At 44.8% G+C, this 23,509-nt stretch overlaps 1 protein-coding gene across 1 annotated transcript in view; it reads left to right on the top strand.

Annotated features, from left to right (window-relative positions):
• The window catches only part of LOC115082089 (unconventional myosin-XVIIIb-like), a 159,764-nt gene that overhangs the window by 60,117 nt on the left and 76,138 nt on the right, over positions 1-23,509 (top strand). The window contains exon 7 of the mRNA XM_029586356.1: positions 16,633-16,752. Coding sequence (XP_029442216.1) covers positions 16,633-16,752 — 120 coding nt within the window. The remainder of the gene's footprint in view (positions 1-16,632; positions 16,753-23,509) is intronic.

The raw sequence follows: 23,509 nt of genomic DNA, 5'->3' as shown, positions 1-23,509 counted from the left end.
TTAAAAATTTACTATCCCGACAAGTTGTTTTCAATTGGGTGTCAGAGGAGTAGGGAAAGTGACCTTACCCAAGGTCGCACACAGAGTTAGTGGCAGAAAGGAGTCTTGAAATCATCGTGCAAGCCTTCTGCAAGACAGCCCAATGTTCTAACCACTCATCTGCTCTTTCAGGCTTTTATCCTGTAAAGCTAATGTCTTACTGAAGTATCTTGTATGACCTTCAGACAGGAAGGCTAATGCATGAGAGCCATTATCACATGGCTATAGAATCCTTTATTCTGCCTTAGAGCTATTATGGATAACCTTTTGTTTTATTATTGAGGTAATCTAGGTGTTTCATTGCTAGTTTTCTACTTCCATCATCACAGTTATTTCTTGTAATATTGTTTCTACTTTGGATGTTCTTTTGATAAAACATAAAAAAAAATAGCAAATTCCAAGCTCATAAGTATGAGTGGTAACAAGCAACCAGCAACAAAAGCTGGGGATATTTGCATCATGCATTTGATTAATGGGTGCAAAGTCTATTAAACTCTGTGTTGTCTTGATACCTTTTAAAGTTATCATAATTCATTCTTAGTAGGGTTCTTGGAAACTGACTTCAAAGACAAATTTCTCAGTGAATACAATCATTTTCTTAGCATATCAGAAAGCTTAGTGCCATAATTCACAGGAGAGAGGACATTAGCCGTAACATTCCTGTAATACATCATTTCCACAACCAAAACTGCATAAAACATGAAAATGGGACAGACTGCTGTATATTTGTTTGCAATAGATGATCATGGAATCACATGGCCCTAATGACCCCCGGTGCAAGATTGTACAAAACTGAATCACGGCATTATCCTACTTGAAATGCTACAATCTAAAGCTGGTCATCGCATGATGACCAGCTTGGCAATATGTTCAAATATTTTTTTCCAAGACCCAGATAAATCAGGAACTCCCAGCTCTCTACAAAAAATCAGGTTTTCATAGGGCATGATTTCAGTACACATCTTCATCCTTTCAGGACATTTTGTGCGTGCGTGTTCCATGCCTGATTTCTCGAAATAAAGGTAACTCTTCATATATTAAAGCAATGAATGGTCAAATGTTAGGCAACAATGTATGCTGTTAGAGCCACAAGCATAGCAATATAATTAACCTATATATATATTCGGTGAATTTTCAAAGGAGTTACGCACATAAAATTGATATATATGCATGTACGTAGTTTGCATTCGCATGCATGCTATTTTATAAACATCAAACTGTGTGTATTTTCAGTTTTATGTATGTTTACACGTGTAAAATAAGTGCAGTCCGGGGTGTAAACTGCTATTTTGGAAGAGATTTACATGAATATGTTAATCAACTTATCAGCACAATGTTGCATCTGCTAATTATCTTGCACAATTGATATCAGGCTCGTCTGTGGTCTGCTATTGGTTGGGTGGGTGGTCTGAGGAAAGTTCAGGGTGAAGAACTAGGATTGTTTCAATGACCTGGAAAAAGACTGGGCAAACTGGTGGAGGGTATCGGCAAACTGGTGATGTCAATTACACATGCATGTTTTAAAATATATCAACGTCCCTGTGTAAATCAAGGTTTTTTACATAAGCAAGTTATATTTTTTCATGCATAAGGATGGTACCTTTAAAATGAGCATACATGAGCCCCATATTTGTGTGAGAATTAGCAGTAGAGAAGAAGGGCACAGATAGGAGTGACCTGACTGATGAGCAGAGTGCACAAGGAGGGGTGTAGAGAGAGGTAAGAGAGAAGAAGTAGTGAAGTGCTGCAGAGTGAAGGCACTTGTAGGTGTGTAAGAGGAGCTTGAATTGTATGCAGGAATGGATAGGGAGCCAATGCAGTGACTTCAGGTTATGTGAGCATAGTGATTTTGGTGAAAGATAAGTCACGCAACTGAATTTAGGTCAGACTGCAGTGGAGAGATGGCTTGCTGGGAGACCTGTGAGGAGCAGGTTGCAATAGTCTAAGTGAAAGGAGATGAGAGAGTGGATAAGTGTTACCAATCTATTAGTCTGCTCCTCCAGAGGGGAGGAGTTAGCAATCTGATAGGATCTGCTGCTGGATACTCCTGTAAGGGGAGGAGATAGCAATCTAATGTACTTCTGCTAGCGGGTTGGCAATCTGTAGTAAATCTGCAAAGGAGTAGCAATCTGTTGTGGGATATGCTATGCGGATGGAAGGAGCTAGCAGATGAGAATAGCTGTCTGATAGAATCCTCTCCCCAAAGGGGAGGAGTAGCAATCTGTAGTGAACTGCCTCCTATGGGTCTGCTAAGGAATGGCAATATGTTATGATGTAGACTGCAGAGTTGGTAATCTGTACCAGCGGAGTACTGGAAATGGTGCTCAGCTGGACAGAAGGTAATTAGGTGAGTCCTTGGGCAGATGGCAGATGACAGCACCCCCAGGAGGAAGTCCAGAGAGGGACCACCGGCTAGGCTGGAGTATGGAGACAGACACAGATAGTTCTTTTATTAGATAAGTAGTATAACCACCAGAGGAGGCAGTAGTGAGCTGGTATGCCCGGCAGGGCTGAAGTCCCTCAGATACTGGAACTGCGATTCCAAGGTTGCTGAGCTGCAAAGAGACTGTAGATAGTGCATAGACAGGATATGCAGTTATACATAGTCAGTACTAGATGATAACTCACATAAGGTCTTGAGATAGCTCAGTAGCTGGAAAGGGTTAGGCCCTCGAGGAGTGAGTACCTGGTTCCAGGGACAGCTCTGAGAGAGCGGTGGTCACTCACAATAATCTGTATCTGGAGTTGCTTCTTAATTAATAGAGAATCTTCAGAGTGTTCAGGAACATAGGCCCTCGAGGAGCAAGTGCCGGTTCCTATATACCATCTGAAATAGTAACTCACAATGTCTGTACCTGTGATGGCTTCTGGGCAAGGAGAATCTTCAGAGTGTTCAAGAACATAGGCCCTCGAGGAGCGAGTACCGGTTCCTATCTGTAGTCTGAAATAATAACTCACAATGTCCATCTCTTGCAGTCGCCTCCAGGCAATGGAGAGTCTTCAGAGGGTTTAGGAACTTGGGTCCTCGAGGAGCGAGTACTGGTTCCTTTCTGTAATCTGAAATAGAGAAAGAGAATGAGGCCCCCGAGGAGCGGGTATCCCTGGTAGGTCCGGAGAGGCAATGTTGCAAGAGCAAAGTGGGTCCGGAGGAATCCCGCAAACAATCCTTCGAGTGCAAAGTAGTCTTGGATAGGGATGTGAATCGTTTTTTGACGATTTAAAATATCGTCCGATATATTTTAAATCGTCAAAAATCGTTAGAGCCGCGATACAATATCAATTCCCCCGATTTATCGTCAAAAAATCGTAAATCGGGGGAAGGGGGAGGGCGGGAAAACTGGCACACTAAAACAACCCTAAAACCCACCCCGACCCTTTAAAATAAATCCCCCACCCTCCCGAACCCCCCCAAAATGCCTTAAATTACCTGGGGTCCAGAGGAAGGGTCCCGGTGTGATCTTTTACTCTCGGACCCCCGTGTGTTGTAGAAATGGCGACGGCTCTATGTTTGACCTGTCATATGACAGGTCAAAGGTAGCGCCGGCGCCATTTTGTTTTTTGTCCCCCGACGTCAGGAGCGTAGGAGATCGCTCCCGGACCCCCGCTGGACCCCCAGGGACTTTTGGCAAGCTTGGGGGGGCCTCCTGACCCCCACAAGACTTGCCAAAAGTCCAGCGGGGTTCCGGAACGACCTCCTGCAGTCGAATCGTGTTGCCGTACGGCCGGCGCCATTTTGCGCAAAATGTTGCCGTACGGCCGGCGCACAGAGGTCCGAGAGTAAAAGAGTAAAAAATCACACCGGGACCCTTCCTCTGGACCCCAGGTAATTTAAGGCATTTTGGGGGGGTTCGGGAGGGTGGGGGATTTATTTTAAAGGGTCGGGGTGGGTTTTAGGGTTGTTTTAGTGTGCCGGTTTTCCTGCCCTCCCCCTTCCCCTCCCCCCCCCCACTGGACCCCAGGTAATTTAAGGCATTTTGGGGGGGTTGGGGAATGTGGGCGATTTATTTTAAAGGGTCGGGGTGGGTTTTAGGGATGTTTTAGTGTGCCGGTTTTCGATTTACACGATTTACACGATATTTAAAAAACCCAAACTGCAACGATCCTATTCCCTCCCCCTCCCAGCCGAAATCGATCGTTAAGACGATCGATCACACGATTCACATCTCTAGTCTTGGACAACCGAAGCTAGTCCAATCGGAGTCCTTGCTAACCTAATCTGTTAGCAAAAGAAAATACCTTTTATGTTGGAAGCAGATGACGTCAATACAGGGGGACGCCCCTGAGGTTCGCGCCCTTGCTGGTACTTACTTCGGAGCGCGCGCGCGCCCTACGTCATCAGGAACATGGCGGATCCGCAGCATCGAGCCTGCCCGGGGATGCCGGGGAGAAGCGGCATGGAGCCGCCGCGGCATCAAGCCGTCCATCGGCACGGAGGGAGTCGCCACACAGGTAGAGAGGGTGGAGTGAGGGCAAAAGCAGGTACGAACGCAACAATAAGTGTTCTACTAGAGTGCTCAGAAAGGAAGGGATGGATTTAGGAGATGTTATAGAGAAAGAAAAGGCACATTTTAGAGAGTATCAGATATGTGTAGAGAAGAGAGAGAGGAGTCAAAGACGACTTCTAGATTATGGGCTGATGGGACCAGGAGGCTAACCATGTTATCCGCAGAAACAGAAAGGAGGAAGAGGGGAGGGGGGGCTTAGAGGGAAAGATAAGGAGCTTAGCTATGTTGAGTTTAAATGGTACATGCTTGGTATACGGACATTGGGAAGTGTACACCGATGTGTCTAATCCTGTTTCTGTCACGTGGTTCTATGTTTTATACCTGTTTCCTGAAATTCTTTAATAAATATATTTAAACAAAGCTATGTTGAGTTTAAGGTGGCAGCAGGACATCCAGGCAGCAATTTCGGACAAGCAGGCTGAGATCCAGGACTGGATTTCTGGTGAAATTTCTGATGTAGAAAAGTAAATAAGGGAGTCATCAGCATAAAAATGGTTTTGAAAGCCATGAGGAAATCAGAGAACCAAGCGGATTAGTATTTAGTGAGAAGGACAGAGTCCTGAAGCACACCATTTTATATTCTGCTTTTTGTAGCACTTCAAAGTGGATTACATTCAGGTACTGTAGATATTTCCCTATTCCCATTCCTATATCTTTTTTGAGATGCGGCGACCAGAATTGTACACAGTATTCAAGGTGCAGTCTCACCATGGAGCGATACAGAGGCATTATGACATTTTCCGTTTTATTCACCATTCTCTTCCTAATAATTCCCAACATTCTGTTTGCTTTTTTGACTGCTGCAGCACACTGAACCGACGATTTCAATGTGTTATCCACTATGACGCCTAGATCTCTTTCTTGGGTTGTAGCACCTAATATGGAACCCAACATTGTGTAATTATAGCATGGATTATTTTTCCCTATATGCATCACCTTGCACTTATCCACATTAAATTTCATCTGCCATTTGGATGCCCAATTTTCCAGTCTCACAAGGTCTTCCTGCAATTTATCATAATCTGCTTGTGATTTAACTACTCTGAACAATTTTGTGTCATCTGCAAATTTGATTATCTCACTCGTCGTATTTCTTTCCAGATCATTTATAAATATATTGAAAAGTAAGGGTCCCAATACAGATCCCAGAGGCACTCCACTGTCCACTCCCTTCCACTGAGAAAATTGTCCATTTAATCCTATTCTCTTCCTGTCTTTTAGCCAGTTTGTAATCCATGAAAGGACATCGCCACCTATCCCATGACTTTTTACTTTTCCTAGAAGCCTCTCATGAGGAACTTTGTCAAACGCCTTCTGAAAATCCATATATTACATCTACCGGTTCACCTTTATCTACATATTTATTAATTCCTTCAAAAAAGTGAAGCAGATTTGTGAGGCAAGACTTGCCCTGAGTAAAGCCATGCTGACTTTGTTCCATTAAACCATGTCTTTCTATATGTTCTGTGATTTTGAAATTTAGAACACTTTCCACTATTTTTCCTGGCACTGAAGTCAGGCTAACTGGTCTGTAATTTCCTGGATTGCCCCTGAAGCCCTTTTTAAATATTGGGGTTACATTAGCCACCCTCCAGTCTTCAGGTACAATGGATGATTTTAATGATAGATTACAAATTTTTACTAATAGGTCTGAAATTTCATTTTTTAGTTCCTTCAGAACTCTGGGGTGTATATCATCCGGTCCGGGTGATTTACTACTCTTCAGTTTGTCAATCAGGCCTACCACATCTTCTAGGTTCACCGTGATTTGATTCAGTCCATCTGAATCATTACCCATGAAAACCTTCTCCATTACAGGTACCTCCCCAACATCCTCTTCAGTAAACACCGAAGAGGTTCTGCGATGGCCTTATCTTCTATAATTGCCCCTTTAACCCCTCGATCATCTAACGGTCCAACTGACTCCCTCACAGGCTTTCTGCTTCGGATATATTTAAAAATGTTTTTACTGTGAATTTTTGCCTCTACAGCCAACTTCTTTTCAAATTCTCTCCTAGCCTGTCTTATCAATGTCTTACATTTAACTTGCCAACGCTTATGCATTATCCTATTTTCTTCTGTTGGATCCTTCTTCCAATTTTTGAATGAAGATCTTTTGGCTAAAATAGCTTCTTTCACCTTCCCTTTTAACCATGCTGGTGATCATTTTGCCTTCTTTCCACCTTTTTTAATGTGTGGAATACATGTGGACTGTGCTTCTAGAATGGTATTTTTTAACAATGACCACACCTCTTGCACACTTTTTGCCTTTGTAGCTGCTCCTTTCAGTTTTTTTATAACTATTTTTCTCATTTTATCAAAGTTTCCCTTTTGAAGGTTTAGCACAAGAACCATGGATTTGCTTACTGTCCCCCTTCAGCCAGAAATAGGTCATTGGAAACAGTGGCAAGGGCTGTTTCAGCTGAATGTAGAGGGTGGAAACTAGTCTGGAATGTATCGAGAATGGCTTGAGATGTAATTCGGCTGTGAACAACACGTTCAAGTAGTTTGAAGGCAAAGTTGGCAGGACAGGTAGGATCTAGTGAGTTTTTTTAAGGAATGGTATGATTACAGCATGTATGAAGGCACCAGGGACAGCATCAATGTAGAGCAATAGATTGAGGATGTGACGGATGGAAGGGATGACTGCAGCGGACTTGGAGTTGAAGAATTGGATGGGGACAGGGTCAGAGGAACAAGCAGTGAGTTTGGAGGAAGAGAGATGAGCAGTTTCCTCCACTGTGACGTCAGGAAAGGAGGAGAGAGTGGTGGAGGCTAGGGGAAGGGTAGCATACACAAATGGGTATACTACTTTTACATGCACTGCTGTGGTGCCCTGAAAAATAGTAAAAAAGATTGCAACTCATATAGTATTAGGGCTATTGTAATATGTGTCAGGTTTGGGCTTGGACCCCAGAAAGCCATGAGTAAACTAAATTACAATATACTTAAACTCCCATACCAAAACAATACTAAATGCCAACACTCAATCACTAACAACCCTGCTCATGAAAAGGCAACACAAAGCCCTCCAAACATCAGTACACCTCTTCTTAGGAAAAGACAACAGGCCAAGCTGATATATATATATATATATATAAATATATAAATATATATATATATATATATATATATCTCCCTATACAGATACTATACCCAAACAGAACACCTCACCTCGGTCTGACACAGACAGAACACAGTAGGGATGTGAATCGTTTTTTGACGATTTAAAATATCGTCCGATATATTTTAAATCGTCAAAAATCGTTAGGGCCACGATACAATACCAATTCCCCCGATTTATCGTTAAAAAATCGTAAATCGGGGGAAGGGGGAGGGCAGGAAAACCGGCACACTAAAACCCCCCAAAAACCCCCCCCCGACCCTTTAAATTAAATCCCCCACCCTCCCGAACCCCCCCCAAATGCTTTAAATTACCTGGGGATCCAGCGGTGGTCCAGAATGGCGGCGGTCCGGAACGGCCCCCTCAATTGAATCCTGTTGTCTTCAGCCGGCGCCATTTTGCAAAATGGCCACCGCAAAATGGCGGCGGCCATAGACAAAAACGATTCGACGCAGGAGGGTCGTTCTGGACCCCCGCTGGACTTTTGGCAAGTCTTGTGGGGGTCAGGAGGCCCCCCCAAGCTGGCCAAAAGTTCCTGGGAGTCCAGCGGGGTTCAGGAAGCGATTTCTTGCTGCGAATCATTTTCCGTACGGAAAATGGCGCCGGCAGGAGATCGACTGCAGGAGGTAGTCGTTCAGCGGCGGTCCGGAACCCCCGCTGAACGACCTCCTGCAGTCGATCTCCTGCCGGCGCCATTTTCCGTACGGAAAACGATTCGCGGCAAGAAATCGCTTCCTGAACCCCGCTGGACTCCCAGAAACTTTTGGCCGGCTTGGGGGGGCCTCCTGACCCCCACAAGACTTGCCAAAAGTCCAGCGGGGGTCCGGAACGACCTCCTGCAGTTGAATCGTTTTTGTCTATGGCCGCCGCCATTTTGCGGCGGACCATTTTGCAAAATGGCGCCGGCTGAAGACAACAGGATTCAATTGAGGGGGCCGTTCCGGACCGCCAGCCGTTCTGGACCACCGCTGGATCCCCAGGTAATTTAAAGCATTTGGGGGGGGTTCGGGAGGGTGGGGGATTTAATTTAAAGGGTCGGGGGTGGGTTTTAGGGGGTTTTAGTGTGTCGGCTCACGATTTTAACGATTTTCACGATAGTTTACACACCCAAACGGCAACAGTACGATTCCCTCCCCCTCCCAGCCGAAATCGATCGTTAAGACGATCGAGGACACAATTCACATCTCTAGAACACAGACAAATACAGAATAAATCGACCGTAAAAGTGTAAATAGAAACATATACATAAAACTGAACTGGAAACCTCAACAAAACAGAAACGTAACTGTTCTTTATAAAACATCAAACAATAAAACCAAGAAATGTAAAAATAGTTAAACCATACTAAACAAAAGAACAAATACTTAAAAATAGCAGATTCCTAGGAATATCCAATAATTACTAGAAACATACTTTTTTTTTTTAATTTTACTGTGTTTAAAAAATGTTTTGGGAGACACATCAAAACACACCCAATAATTTAACATAGTAAAGATTTTTAAAAAGCCCCTACTTTCCATACCTGGGAATATTTGATTTCCAATCATCCTAAGATTGTCATGCATTAGCTGGAGAGATTGGGGTGCACAAAGTTTCTCCTTCTTCCCATTCTCATTCACACATACACAGGCTCCTTCTCTCTTACACACACACACATACACACTAGCAGCCTGCCTCTTACACATACATACAAGCAGGCTGCCTTGTGCCTTACACACACACACACATACACACACACCAAGCGGGCTGCCTGTCTCTCTCACACACACACACACACACACACACACACACGCACACACACACACACATACATTGTGCCTTTACTCACTCTTCGGCCGCTGCCGGCCTGGGCTCCAGTGGCATTCTGCTGCTTTTCCTTTCTCCACCGCCTTCGGCTTGGGCTCTAGTGATGGCCCGCAGCTTCTTTTCCCTTTCTTTGGATACCGCTGGCCTGGGTTTCAGCAGTAGCCCGCTGCCTCTTTTTCTTTCTACGCTGCTGCCACCGGCCTGGGATCCAGTGGCAGCCCGTGGTCTCTTTTCTCTTGTTTTGACCACTGCCAGCCTGGGCTCTGGTGGTAGCCTGCAGCCTTTTATCTTCCTCGGCCACCAGCGGCCTGGGCTCCATCAGCAGCCTGCAATCTCCTTTCTTTGCCCGCTGCTGGCCTGAGCTCTGGCGGTGGCCTGCAGCCTCCTTTTTTTTTCTTTGGCTGCCACCGGTGGTGACCCGTGGCTTCTCTTCTTTAGCTGCCACCAGCCTGGGCTCTGGCAGCAGCTTATTTATTTATTTATTTAAAAGTATTTATATACCCGCTTTTCAAAACAGGGTATCTTGTCAAAACGGTTTACAATTAAAATAAAAGTAAGAATAAATAAATGAAAGAAACTAAAAAAATACTATAAAAATACATAAAACTGATATATACCTTATAGGTAAAAATAAAAATATTTAACAAAAATGACTATTAATGGAGCTGGGCCTAATTCAAGTTAAAATCAAGAGGGTAGCGGTTAGGGGGGGGGGGATTTGAAGTAGAAGGAAAAAATAAAAAATAAAGATATGGGGAATTGAGGCGATTAACTAAGTTGTGGGAGTGATGTTGAGTTGTTTGGTGGAGAAGTATTGAATGCCAATTGGAAGAAATGTGTTTTTAATGATTTTTGAATTGTTGCAGCACGACTTCTCTTTTTTCGGCCGCTTACAGCCTGCAGCCTCTCCTCTGCTGCCAATGGGATGAACTGATATGGAGGCTCCTCTGGGCCCCTTCTTTTAGAGTGCAGGGAACACAGCAGATATCATGTGGCCAATTTCACCAGCTCATGCCTGAAGTCCCGATAGTCCCTGCTAGCCTGTCCTGAGGACAACATTTGCCAAATATGGGGGGTGGTGGTTGATAGAAGATCCGCACCGAATTCTCTCTCCCATCACACAAGGAATTTCTAGCCAAAAGATTCCAGTTTGTTTCCTGTAGAGCTTGGTTCTATACCATCCTTAAAATTTAGTGCCACCCCTCCAACAATATGATCGGTTGACATGAATTGTACCTAGAATTACAGTGCCCCGTTGGTTATCCTCTTTCCACCAGGTCTCTGAGGTACCTATTATGACTATGCTTTCATTTAGTGGCATACAATCTTTTTTTAGACTTCTTGTATTTGCATACAGACAAAGTATTCTTTTTATTTCCATTGACATCCTGAGTATTATTAGCAGTTGATAGATATAGGTAATTTGGAATCATTTGTATTTGTCTGCTCTGTATTTAAAGCCACCTGAGCTGCTTCAGCCCTCACCACAACCTCTGTATCGGGATATTCAAACGTTCCTGCTTTGACAGTATCTATAAGAGATACCTCACTCTTAACTATGCACTCCTGAGCAGCTGTCCGCTTTCCTTCATGTTCTAGTTTAAATGCTCTCCTTTGTGAATGTTAGTGCCAACAGCCTGGATCAGCTTTTAAAATCAACCCCTAAGGCTTTCCTCCCATTCTGTGTCTAGCAGAATAAGGCTCAGTAAATCAGGCCCTTAGCCAGAAAATGCTGCTCCATCCCAGAATGCCCCTGGACCACCCTGACATGTCTAGATAAGGTTTCAGCTGGCTAAAAAAGGTGTCCGACAATGTCAGGGCTGTCAGACAAGTGGGATTTTCAGATCCTGACATTTGTCCAGCTAAGGTGCCAAACTTAGCCAAACGAACACACTGAATACGAGCCTGGAAGCACAAAAGTGGCAGAAAAGTCATTTTTCAATAGGACCCTAAATCTGTACTAGAGGAATAAGCAGTTGGGCTCTGAAGGTGCTTCTGTAACCCTTTACCACACCTGGGAGTTTTTGGAATACCTGAGCAAGCCAGTTCAGTAATTTCTCTATTGCTAACTTTTCTCTTCCTAATAGTCAAAATATCATTTGTGTTTTTGCTTTTTGAATGATTATGTGCAGATCTCTCCTATCTCTTAGTAACAGACTGTTTTTGGGGGAAGTTGTGACAGTTGCATTGTTCTTGGGGATCCTGTCGCATAATCGTGTCATTAATGGATGAATTGCTTGACAGGGCTGTTACTTGTATTAAACACAAAAGACATGCCAGACTCAATTTAGTTGTGTACTACAAAGGCAATTGATTTTGTTAATGTTTTTTTCTCTCTTTATTTTTCATTGTAATGCATAGTAAAGAGACAGAGCTTTCTCTCAGAATGGCAACATGAGCTCTAGTTAAAGAATACCTTGCGCTTTCTCAGTTTTATTCTTGCCATGTGCTAGGTAAATTGATCAGGCCTCTATACTGGTCATGGTTAGGGCCAACAAACTTTTTAGAGAGAATTCTGTGGCATCAGAACTTTTAGGAAATTCAGTGACGAGGGCCATGACATTTTAGAGAATTGTGCAAATAATTGATGTTGAAAGGCCACTGGATTGATCTTGATGCAAAGGGAAAAAATTCCCATGGTGCATTAGAGACCTAAACTAAGAGAACGTTGCTGCAAGGGAATCGTGTGATACATCACAAGATATTGTATGGCAACATTCGTTTATTCACTCTTATTTTATTTATAAGCATTTGATATTCTGTTTTTTCTTAAAGGTAAGCCCAAGGCAGATTACATAAAATAACAAGACATTGAATACATACATAATGGATACATATAGATATGATAAATAAATATAAAGTAGATTTAAAGTGAAAACTATATAAGAAGCGAGTGCATTAAATAGGAATAAGGAAGTAGTTGCATTGGATATATATATATATATATATATATATATATATATTATATATATATTAAGGGCTGCATCCCTGCTTGCTTCGCTCACCAACTCTGCCAGTGGGCTCTCTGCTCTAGATTTTGTGCCTAGGTGAAAAATGCAAGCTGAGGAGTACAAGTGGTTATAATGAATGGAAGGCAGGGCAAAGAAATATAGAATTCTCCATCCCATCGTGCTTCCCCCCACCCTTGACTGAGTGCGCGTAGATATTAAGGGAACCCCCCAAAAATAAAACGTGACAATTGCCTGGCAAGGTCAAAGAGCAAGTTTTATGGCTCCATCAGCTGGCTGTGTACATTATCCGTGTCTTGTACTGCTCTGTTGGGGGTGGAGGAAGAATGAGGGAGCATGCAGAAGGGGAAGGGTGTAAGTCAGAAAGCTTGCAGAGGTTGTGTGAAGGTGGAGGGCTGCAGCTGGTGATGGTGGTGGGGGGAGGGTGCAGGTGGGGGTAGGATACATGGTAATGGATGGGGCGTCTAGTTGATATATGTAGTTGGGTTGGTGTGAGAGTACAAGTGGTGTGTGCTGCAGGGGATACTTTTCCGCCTGCCTCTCCACATTCTCCCCCTATTCCTCTCCTTCCCACCTGTCTGGGAATGGTGCATAAGTGTTGTGGATGTGTAAGGGGTATCAGGAGGCAAGTGGAGAAAGTGTGTGTGTGTTGCAGGGGACACCCCACCCCATTTTCCATCTTTCCTCCCCTATGCGAGTACGTGAGTGAATGTGCACTTTCTCGCTATCCCCCACTGCACTCCCCATTTTCCCCTCCTCCCCCATGTGTGTGTGTGTGTTGTGGGAAGGTGAGGGCGTATGTGTGTGTGTGTTGATGGATGGATCTATTCCCCCTTGCAATCTGCACAGAATCCCCCTCCCCTCTATGTGGGGTGGGGTGTGTGAGTGATGTGTCTGCATGGGGCTAGTGTGAGGGGAATTAGGGATGAATTGGGTGTGTGTGCATATCTGGAGGGGTGAGCTTCGGATAGGGGTGTGCATTCGTTTTCGCCGTATTGGCGATCCGCAACGTATATTACACTATTCGTAGTATTCGTGGGGAAGCGAAACGTATCGCGATTCCCCACGAATACACGAAATCTTCCCCGAATTATACAGCCTGCACTCAGTGCCATATCCCTGATACCGGAGAGTGTTGTGATCTTCCTGCACACAGTGCCCTATCCCTGATACCGGGAGTGTTGTGATCTTCTGCACACAGTGCCCTAACCCTGATACCGGGAGTGTTGTGATCTTCCTGCACGCAGTGCCCTATCCCTGATACCAGGGGTGTTGTGATCTTCCTGCACGCAGTGCCCTATCCCTAATACCAGGAGTGAATGAACACAGCATTACGGGTACACACTCCACACAGGAACCTCCGATCAGCAAATAAAGCCCTCCTAGCCATTCCATCAGTTAAAACAGCAAGACTGACCCAAGTGAGAGAAAGAGCTCTATCTCTAGCAGGACCCATAATCTGGAACACAATGCCTCCAGAGATCAGACTACAAAGTGATCTCAAGGCATTCAAGAAAAGTGTAAAAACATGGCTTTTTAGACAAGCATTTTACAAAGAGACGGGCGAAAAGAGCGAAACTAGTCAGGAAAAGACAGAAAGGTACCGGCACACAGTACTTACGACTTTACAGTAGATTAGTCTATGAACTCTACACCAACAATAAGCATAAATATAATTCTATGTGTAATAAAACTACCCGAGTAAGTACCTTGGTACATCTGGTCATGATCTACTTCGCTAAGGGGTAGATTTTTCAAAAAAGCGTGTTCGCAGTACTTTTGTTGGCGCACCAGGCGCAAACAAAAGTATGCTGGATTTTATAAGATACGCGCGTATCTTATAAAATCCTGGATTGGCGCACGCAAGGCTGCCGATTTGGGCAGCCTGGCGCGCGCCGAGCCGCGCAGCCTGCCTCCGTTCCCTCCGAGGCCGCTCCGAAATCGGAGCGGCCTCGGAGGGAACTTTTCTTTCGCCCTCCCCTCACCTTCCCCTCCCTTCCCCTACCTAACCCCCCCCTACCTTTATCCATGGATTTACACCTCCCGGAGGGAGACGTAAATCCACGCGTGCCAGCGGGCTGCTGGCGAGCCGAGACCCGACTCGGGGGTGGTTCCGGAGGGCGCGGCAACGCCCCCGGAACGCCCCGGGCCAAAAACCACGCCCCGGGCCCACCCCGAAACGCCGCGCCCCGCCCCCAAAATGCCGCATAATTCGGCCCCGCCCCTGACACGCCCCCGACACGCCCCCTTCAGAAAACCCCGGGACCTACGCGTGTCCCAGGGCTCTGCGCGCGCAAGGGCGAGCAGGGCTTTTTAAAATCCGCCCGTAAATGACTATGTATATTGATATATTGTAACCGAACCTTTAATGGCACCCGTTAGAATGTACTATAGTACACTTTTATCGACATTAAATATGTGCCTACATGTAAACCGTTGCGATGGTATTTAACTTAGCAACGGTATAGAAAAGTTTTTAAATAAATAAATAAATTGTAATGTGAATTGTCCTAGCTCTGCTCTGCATTTGTTTTGATGATTAATGATATTTTATTGTAGTTATGAAGATTTCTGGCTTTCTGCAAAGAGGATTCATGAAATAATACATTGATTTTTGTTTTATTACATGATTTACTGGATCTGTTTGTTTTCTTTGCTTTTACATGAAGTGCTTGAAATAATTGAGGTAAAATGTTTTAAAGTTTCATGCATGATGCATAATGGCTGTTGCAAACTACTTAGAAAGCCATTCTAGGGTGCAGTATATGGCATTATTTATCAATAAGAATACAACTAGTAGGTCTCAGACCTGCATGCCCACAGCCCACCCACCTTAACCTTGTGCCCACCCAAAAGATTAGTTCTGGCTACACCACTGAACAAAACCACATATTAAATGTTTTCTTAAATCTTCTGCTTTCTTCAGCTGATGTCTGAAATACATGGTCTCAGAAGCTTATGTACATCATCTTTGGATGATATTTATTTATATGGGTTCAATAACAAAGATATTGCAACTTATAGTTATCTCCAAGAGCAATATTGCTACAAAACTGCTACACTACACAACAAACTACCAGAAAAAACTGATGTTCCTAGGTATGGTATCATTAACACACATTATGTATTTATTATTTTTATGATTTTTGTATAATGCATCTAATAAGATCATAGAAACACTTGCATTTCTCTTCACTGTGGCGTGAGGAAGCATTGCAGATGTTTGTGGACAGATGTACCAAGGGGGTTCTTCTTCTTTGTATCCTTGGGAAAAAGTTTGGTTCATTTTGCCTTTTATTTCTTATGAATTATGCAGTTTATACAATGCATTTCATGGAAAAAGGGTCACAGGGTGGTTTGCAATTTAACACTTCAGAAGCACACATGGAGGACACGACCTCACGGTTACTGGCGGTCTGCCGGATATGAAAACCGATGCCGAGCATATCGGCGTCGGTCTTCAATGCAGCCAGCTGAGGTTATTTTTTTTCTTTTTCTTTTAAAGAAGTACAGAAAAGCAGTTTTTTCTGCTTTTCTGTACTTTTTTTCAATGCGCTCAGCTATTAACGCCTGCTCCAGGCAGGCGTTAATAGCTGAGCGCTAAATGTGTGTCTGAGACGCACATTTATTTTTTTGCATCTGGACTGAATGAGTAATAGCCTTTGCATTTGCATGTGATGAGCGCTATCTCATTCACTCCGCATCGGACGCGCGTTAAATAGGCGCTAATCCCCCTATTGCATTAGGGGGTGGATTAGTGTTTATTTAACCCGCGTCTGATTGCAGGTTATACAGTGCGCTCGGCTGAATGCACTGTCTTGCATCAGCCCTACATCTTAAAGTACTGATGGCAAATCACTTTAACAGCCTGTAACATAAATTTGGTGGGTTCAAAACAAGGCAAGTTCTTTTTCCTTCCCCAGTATCACTAGGAGCAGCTGTGTTTCATGATGAAGCAGCAACATTGCTGATATCTGGAAAGGTAAGTATGAGGAGAATAGGGAAAGAGTTTTCTGAAGAATGCCTGCCATTAATTTACAACATGTAGGATGAAGCTGCGGTTTTGAGCGTTTTATTTACCGCCTTGACTTTGCTTTAGGCTTCCCTTTTAGAAAGGTCTTTGCTGCACCAACAGTTGATTAGCAAATTGGCTAATTTGGGGCTCACTCAGTGTTGAAATTATTTTTAGATCACAGACTTGACCACAGAGTTATCCGATGAGAGATTTAAAGGTGATGTGGCCTGCCAAGTCTTGGAGAGCGAACGGGCAGAGCGGCTCCGGACAACACGAGAGATAAAAGAACTGCAGGTAAACTTTCAGCTGGAAGAAACACAGCATGGAAAGATTGGTTCAGTGCTAACAATGTGAGACCATTATCACTGTTGAACTGCTGGAAAAGTGACATCAATGGTATTGGGGATGGTACATGTCCAAAAAACATGAGAAAGCATAATGTCATGATTTCATAATGCAGTTCTCACTATACCTATAGAATAGGTCTCACAAAAACAGGAAAACTGGATATATAAAAGGCAAATGAAAACATGTATCATAATAGGGACCTTTCAATTCAGTTTATGCACCATGACAAAATCCTACTTATGTTGTGATTTTGTGCAGTTCTGTCTGATACAAACCACAGTTCCTGTTCATACCCAGATCAGTCCAGACAAGTGGGTTTTGCATCCCTACCAGCAGATGGGAGACATAGAACAAAATCTTTGAGGCACTGCTACATAACTGAGAGTGCCACTTGCAGTCCTTCAGTATTTCTTTCTAGATGATAGAGGTGCAAACTTGCAGTCTGAGAGAGATAAAAAAAAAAAAATAGTCTGAGAGAGAGAAAATTTCATTGGCGTGCTTAATACCTCAAGTATTAAGCATCTTTGTGGGCCATCCCTCAGGTTGAGCCATGCGAGTGGGCGGTTGGTAATCTCTGGCCTGTCTCAGCCCCGCAGCATCTGGAGGAACTGAAAGCCAGGGGATCTGGCTCCCTCTTTCCCTCCAAGATCTTCTCCCCTCACCACAGGCCAAAGACAGGAAGAGGAGAGTATTATAATTTTCTGTATTGGGTGCTTTTTTGTTTATTTTAGCGCCGTGCCTTAAAAAAAAAAAAAAAAGAAGATTAAGGCAGGTGCTAGTGAAGGGTCTGTCGGGTGGCGTTTTTGCCAGCAGGAGCAGTTAGTGCTGAGGGGAGAGGAATTGCAGTAACCTCATTAGCACCTGAGGTCCGGGGCAGCTTGGGGTGAGTGACTCACATTTCCGTGCAGGTCTTCTTGTGGGTTGATTTAAAAAAAAAAAAAAAAACCCGCGCATAAAATCCGGGGGGTTACGTGCGTGACCGGGACCTTGCGCTCGCTGTGCACATTTTAGAAGGGGCCCAGCCGCTTGCGTAACCCCTGTTACGAATACAAGAGCCAGGCCTCTTCCAAGGGGCGGGCCAGGGGGGGTGTTCAGGGGAGGGCGGGCCAGGACAGCGCCATTGTTCGCTGTCCCGGCTGCCGGTGTGCACAACTTTCATCTCGGAGCTGAATTAAGTTGCTCAACAAAGGTAATAAAAAGAAAAATTGGATTTACGGGTTGGGGGAGGAGAGGGGAAGGGAAGGGGAAGGGAGGTTAGGGTAGGGGGTAGGGAACTAGGGAAGGCCGAGATGCGTCACAGTGCAAATTTAGCAAAACTGCTCCCCCCCCTTTCGCACGCCACGCGTACATGCATGCATGGATTACAAAATCCGGCATGCATGTGCGCGTGGACTGCCGATTTTATAACATGTGTGTACACTTATTAAAATCTACCCCTTGGCGTGCGGCGGTCCAGGAGATTGTGCCACATGTGCACGAGTGTGGCACAGACTGCGGAACGTGCAGGAACCTGTAGGGCCTGAAAGGTGAGGACGCAACCATCTCAACATGGCCACGCTGTGTTTTGCCTGTGTCTCAGGAGGGGAGGGATCCTCTGCTGTGGCTGCTACCACATGGAGAGCCACTAGATCAGCTGGGCCTGTTGCACAGGCTCCTGGTGGAGTTGAGGGGACAGCATCCATATCTGCTGAATGCAGCAAGAAGCAAAGAGCATCCAGGTGGCCCAGGGACTCGATCCACCTCCGCTGCCCTCCAAGATCACATCAGAGGAGCATGGTAGTATGGGGGAGCCTGAAGAAGATGCAATGGAAGAAGCCATGGATATGGAGGGTTTCTCTAAGGAGTTTGTTCTACTCCTTCATTAGGCCTTTTTTGGCCAAAAAGGGAGCAGGTGGGAAGTGGCCCCTGGCCCAAAAGCCACAACCTCCTTGTAAGAGAGTTGTGGGCTCCATCAGGTGGAGCCAGAGGACTTCTCCATCGCCTGGAACTTGCATGTTCTTTGGCAGAAGGCGAGGGGGGACCTCATTTACATTTATTTGAATTCTGAATCACCTAACACACAGGCCGATACAGAATGATGCGCTTCGCCGAGCGCACCATTTAGCCCCCATTTGGCTGCACGTTTTTGACGTGTTATTATTACCCCCTTATACTGTAAGGGGTAATAGCGCGAGGAAAATGCGCGGCCAACTCCCCTGAACTAATAGCGCTCATCACATGCAAATGCATGTCGATGAGCCTATTAGTCACCCAAAATACAGAAAGTAAAATGTGCGGCCAGGCAGGCGGCAATTTCAGACAATACCAGGTGCATGGGCACACGTCGGGAGAGCGGGCACTCACCTTGGAGCGCCGGCTCTCCCATGGAGTTTATTGAATCGGCCTGACAAAAGGCCTCGGTAATGAACATCTTTACACACACAATCATAAAGTAAAATAAAACATACATTAAATGATTATAAAAACAAAACCAAAACAGCACATAGCAAAACTGAAATCAAATAAAACCAAATAAACAACAACAAAATAATATAACTCGGTAATAAAACAAATAAAATACATTTCAAAATTAAAAGGAAAAAAGTTAACTTAAAATGAGCCAATTTAAAACTAAACTTAATAATATGCCAACTTAAAAAGAAAGGTCTTAATTTATTTTCTAAAATTTTTAAGTGAGTCACTTTGTCTGAGATCAGTGGGAAGTGAATTCCAAAATATTGGTCCAGCAACTGAGAAAGCACTCTCGCGGGTAGTATGGAGTCAAGTGAAATGGGGAGATAAAATATCCAATAGCCCCCTTTGGGATGAGCGCAAGATTCTAGGTGGTTGATAAAATTTTAAAATCATGTTGGCCCAACTGCAAGAGTGATCATTCAGCTGCTTAAAGACTAGCATTCCTACTTTGTACTTTATCCTCTAATTGGTAGCCAATGCAACTCTGATAGAGTTGGAGTAATATGATCACACCTCCTTAGGCCAGAAATGAGTCTAGCAACTGAGTTTAAAAATAGCTGTAGGGAATGAAGAGAGGAAGAAGGAATTCCCAAATAAAGACTATTACAATAGTCGATAATTGGGAAGATGGAAGCTTGCAAAACTGTGCAGAAATCTGGGGAATGAAGAATTTTTTTGAGGCCTGAGAATACTCGGAGTCTATAGAATTCCTGAGAAATGACGTGTTTGATCTGGGGGTGAAAAGATAAGGTGTTATCCAAAACAACGTCAAGACTTCTTATCTGGTTTTTGATGGTGTAAACTGAATCATCAGTTGTAACAGACAGATCTGTTAGGGAGATATGCGGACTGTGAATGACAATGAATTCTGTTTTGGAATATTCAAAGCAAGTTTATTATGATTTAATCATCTTTTTAGGGTGGAAAAACAGTTATTGAGATCTTCAAGAGTTTCCTGCCATGTTGAGCACATTTGTAGGATGAACTGAATGTCATCAGCATACAGCTTGTAGCAGTCTGTGAGCGTAGCCAAGATTTTATATATAGGGACAAGACAGATATTGAACACAGTGGACGAAAGAGTTGATCCCTGTTGGACACCAGTTTTAACAGAAGCAGAGTCTGAAAAAGGGATTTGGAAGATTCGGAAGACCTGCAGGAGGAAGAGTATCCGGATGCTAGGGATGATACTGGAAATGATCCCATGGATCCAGCAGGTGGTGATCCAGATGTGGTCAAGGATTTTCCAGACCTGGAGGAGATGCAGGCCAAGGAAGGAGATGACCTGAGGGTTGTCCGGCTATTTCAGAAAGATGAGCTGCAGCCTCTTATTCCGCAGGACCTTGAAGAGTTAGGTATTAAGGTCACCCAAGAGGAGTCCAATAATAAAGGGTTGGACCTGGTTCTGGATGGATTTTGTGGACTGCCAAAGGCTTTTCCATTGCCCATAAAGGTGAAGAAGTTGGTGGTCCGGGAGTGAGATGCTCCCAAAGCAGACCTTAAAGGTGACAGGGCAATGGCGAAGTTATATCTCCTGATGGAGGAGACCTTGGAGCTTTTAAAACTTCCTAATGTGGATGCTTCGGTCTCTGCAGTGACCAAGAAGGCAACCATCTCAGTGGTGGGCATGGCTGCGCTGAAAGATGCACAGGTCAACAAACTAGATATCCAGTTGAAACGGTTGTTTGAGGTGTCAGCCTTGAGTCTTTGAGCTGTAATTTGCGGTTGCTTGATGCAGAGGGCCTGCTTGCATTAGATGCAAATGGCTCAGAAGGAGGCTCACCTGGCAGGCAATGCCCAGTAAGTGGCACAATTGGAAGCCAGGGTGGCCTATGTGGTAGATTCCCTGTATGATTTGGTTTGGACGTCTGCCAGGAGCATGGTTTCCGTGTGGCAGCATGGAGGCTCCTGTGGTATAATTGTCCATGGATTGTGGTCCAATTATAGCTGTGCAACCTTCCTTTTAAGGAGAAGCTGTTGTTTGGAGACGATCTGGAACAGCTGATGAAGCAATTGGGGGAATCTAAGGGGAATAGGTTGCTTTCGGGATATGCAGAGATTTTGGACCAGCAAGAATTTTTCAGCTTTGGGTCAGAAACACGGCTCAGGGAAGCAGCAGTCCTTTTGGGGCTCCTGTAGACCCCCCAGGAATGCTTCCGGTCAGGGGACCAGAGGTCGAAAGTCTTTGCAATGATGCCAGGCTGATCCACTCATCCATGGAAGTGGTAGGGGAAAGATTGACCCGCTTTTATGAGTGGACCAAAATCATATCAGATAAGAGACGGTTATGCGTTAGAATTTTCTTGTCCAATCCAAGAGGCCTTCATGATGTCCCACCATGCATCCCGAAGCAAGCGAGAAGCAGTTTGGGTTATGTTGCAATGGTTACAAAGGTGAGACACGATTGTGCCAGTACCACCAAGGGAGCAGGAACTGGGGAGATATTCAATTTACTTCATAGCTCCCAAAAAAGAGGGTATCTTTTGGCCCATTCTAGATCTCCAAAAGGTCAATTTGATACTGCGAGTTCTGCATTTTCATATGGAGATGTTGTGGACAGTAATAGTAGTGGTCTGCAGGGGAGAGTTTCTGGCGTCGCTGGATTTGACGAAGGCCTATCATATCCCCATATGAGTGAAGCATCAGATGTTTCTGCGGTTCATGGTGCTATGGCAGCATTTCAAGTTTCAGGCTCTCCTGTTTGGGCTGGTGACAGCGCTGCACACGTTCACAGAGGTGATGGTGGTGGTGGCAGCAGCTCTGAGACAAGAAGGCATTTTGGTTCACCCTTATCTGGATGCCTGGCTCTTAAGGGCAAAGTCAGAGTAGTAGTGTTGAATGCAGTTTGTTGATTCGACGGGTCATGGAACTGTTATGGTCTCTGGGCTGGGTAATTAACCTGGCCAAGAGTCATATAATGCCATTCCAGTCATTGGAGTATCTGGGAATGCAGTTTGATACCCATACTGGCAGGGTGTTTTTCACCTCAGAAGGAGTGGCTTAAGTGACTTGTTATGACTTTCAGTGCCCCAGGCCTGGGACTATTTGCAGGTTCTGGGTTCTATGGCTTCCACGCTAGATTTGATGCCATGGGCCTTTGCACACATATATACCCTCTAGAGGGCTCTTTTGTCCTGTTGGAATCCATTGTTGGAGGAGTTTCTTCTTGCCTTTATCGCTGCCAGGGGATTCCAGATCCAATTTCTTATGGTGGCTATCTCGCCACAACTTGGAAAAGGGAGTGGATCTGGAGACTCCAGATTGGGTGGTAGTGACCACAAATGCCAGCCTCAAGAGCTGCAGAGCTGTCTGTCAGGGGCAGATTTCTCAAGGTCTCTGGTCGCCAAAGAAGGCGTCCTGGTCTATTAAGTGTTTGGAAACAAGGGCAGTTTGCAAGGCGTTGTGTTTTCTGCCATGGATTTGAGGAAGAATGGTGAAAATTTTCTCAGACAATGTGATAACAGTGGTGTACATCAATCATCAGGGTGGGATGAAAAGTCACACTGTGGTGCTGGAAGCCCAGGAGCTCTTTGTATGGGCGGAGCACTATCTGGATGGAATAGCAGTGGTGCATGTCACTGGAGTGGACAATCTTCAAGCAGATTTTCTCAGCAGCAACAGTTGGACCCTGGGGAATGGGAGTTGTCCCTGGAAGCATTAGACCTTATTTATGCCAGGTGGGGCAGTCCCCTGCTGGATCTGATGGTGCCGAGAGGCAATCCCAAAGCACTGTGGTTCTTTAGTCGCAGATGGGAGGTTGGATCTGAGAGGACAGATGATTTGATTCTTCCTTGGCCAGTGGGGATCCTGCTGTATGTGTTTCCTCCATGGCCTCTCATAGGTCGCATTGCATACGATGTCACCCAGGGAGAATTGTTCTGGTGGCGCCGGATTGGCCATGTCATCCATGGTTGTGGATCTCGTGCATCTTGCAATAGATGGTTCCATCAGGTTGGCTCATCTTCAGTTGCTTCGACAAGGACCCATCTTCTCAGATCAGATGGCTCATTTTTGTCTCACAGCTTGGCTTTTGAGAGGGGGAAATTACATTTCAAAGGGTACTTGGAGTCGGTGATTACCACCTTACTTCAGGCTAAACGGCCTTCTACTTTCCTAGCTTATGTTAGGGTATGGAGAGTTTTTGAGTCCTGGTGCTTGAGGGAGGGTCTGGAGCCTTTTATGGGCAGACATTCCTCGCATCTTAGCCTTTTGCAGCAGGTTTGAAGAAGGGCTTGACCTACAATTCACT

The sequence above is a fragment of the Rhinatrema bivittatum genome, unplaced genomic scaffold (genome assembly GCF_901001135.1).
Source record: "Rhinatrema bivittatum unplaced genomic scaffold, aRhiBiv1.1, whole genome shotgun sequence".
NCBI lineage: Eukaryota > Metazoa > Chordata > Amphibia > Gymnophiona > Rhinatrematidae > Rhinatrema > Rhinatrema bivittatum.
The sequence above is the reverse complement of the archived record's forward strand: the minus strand, read 5'-3'. Positions and strand labels throughout refer to the sequence as shown.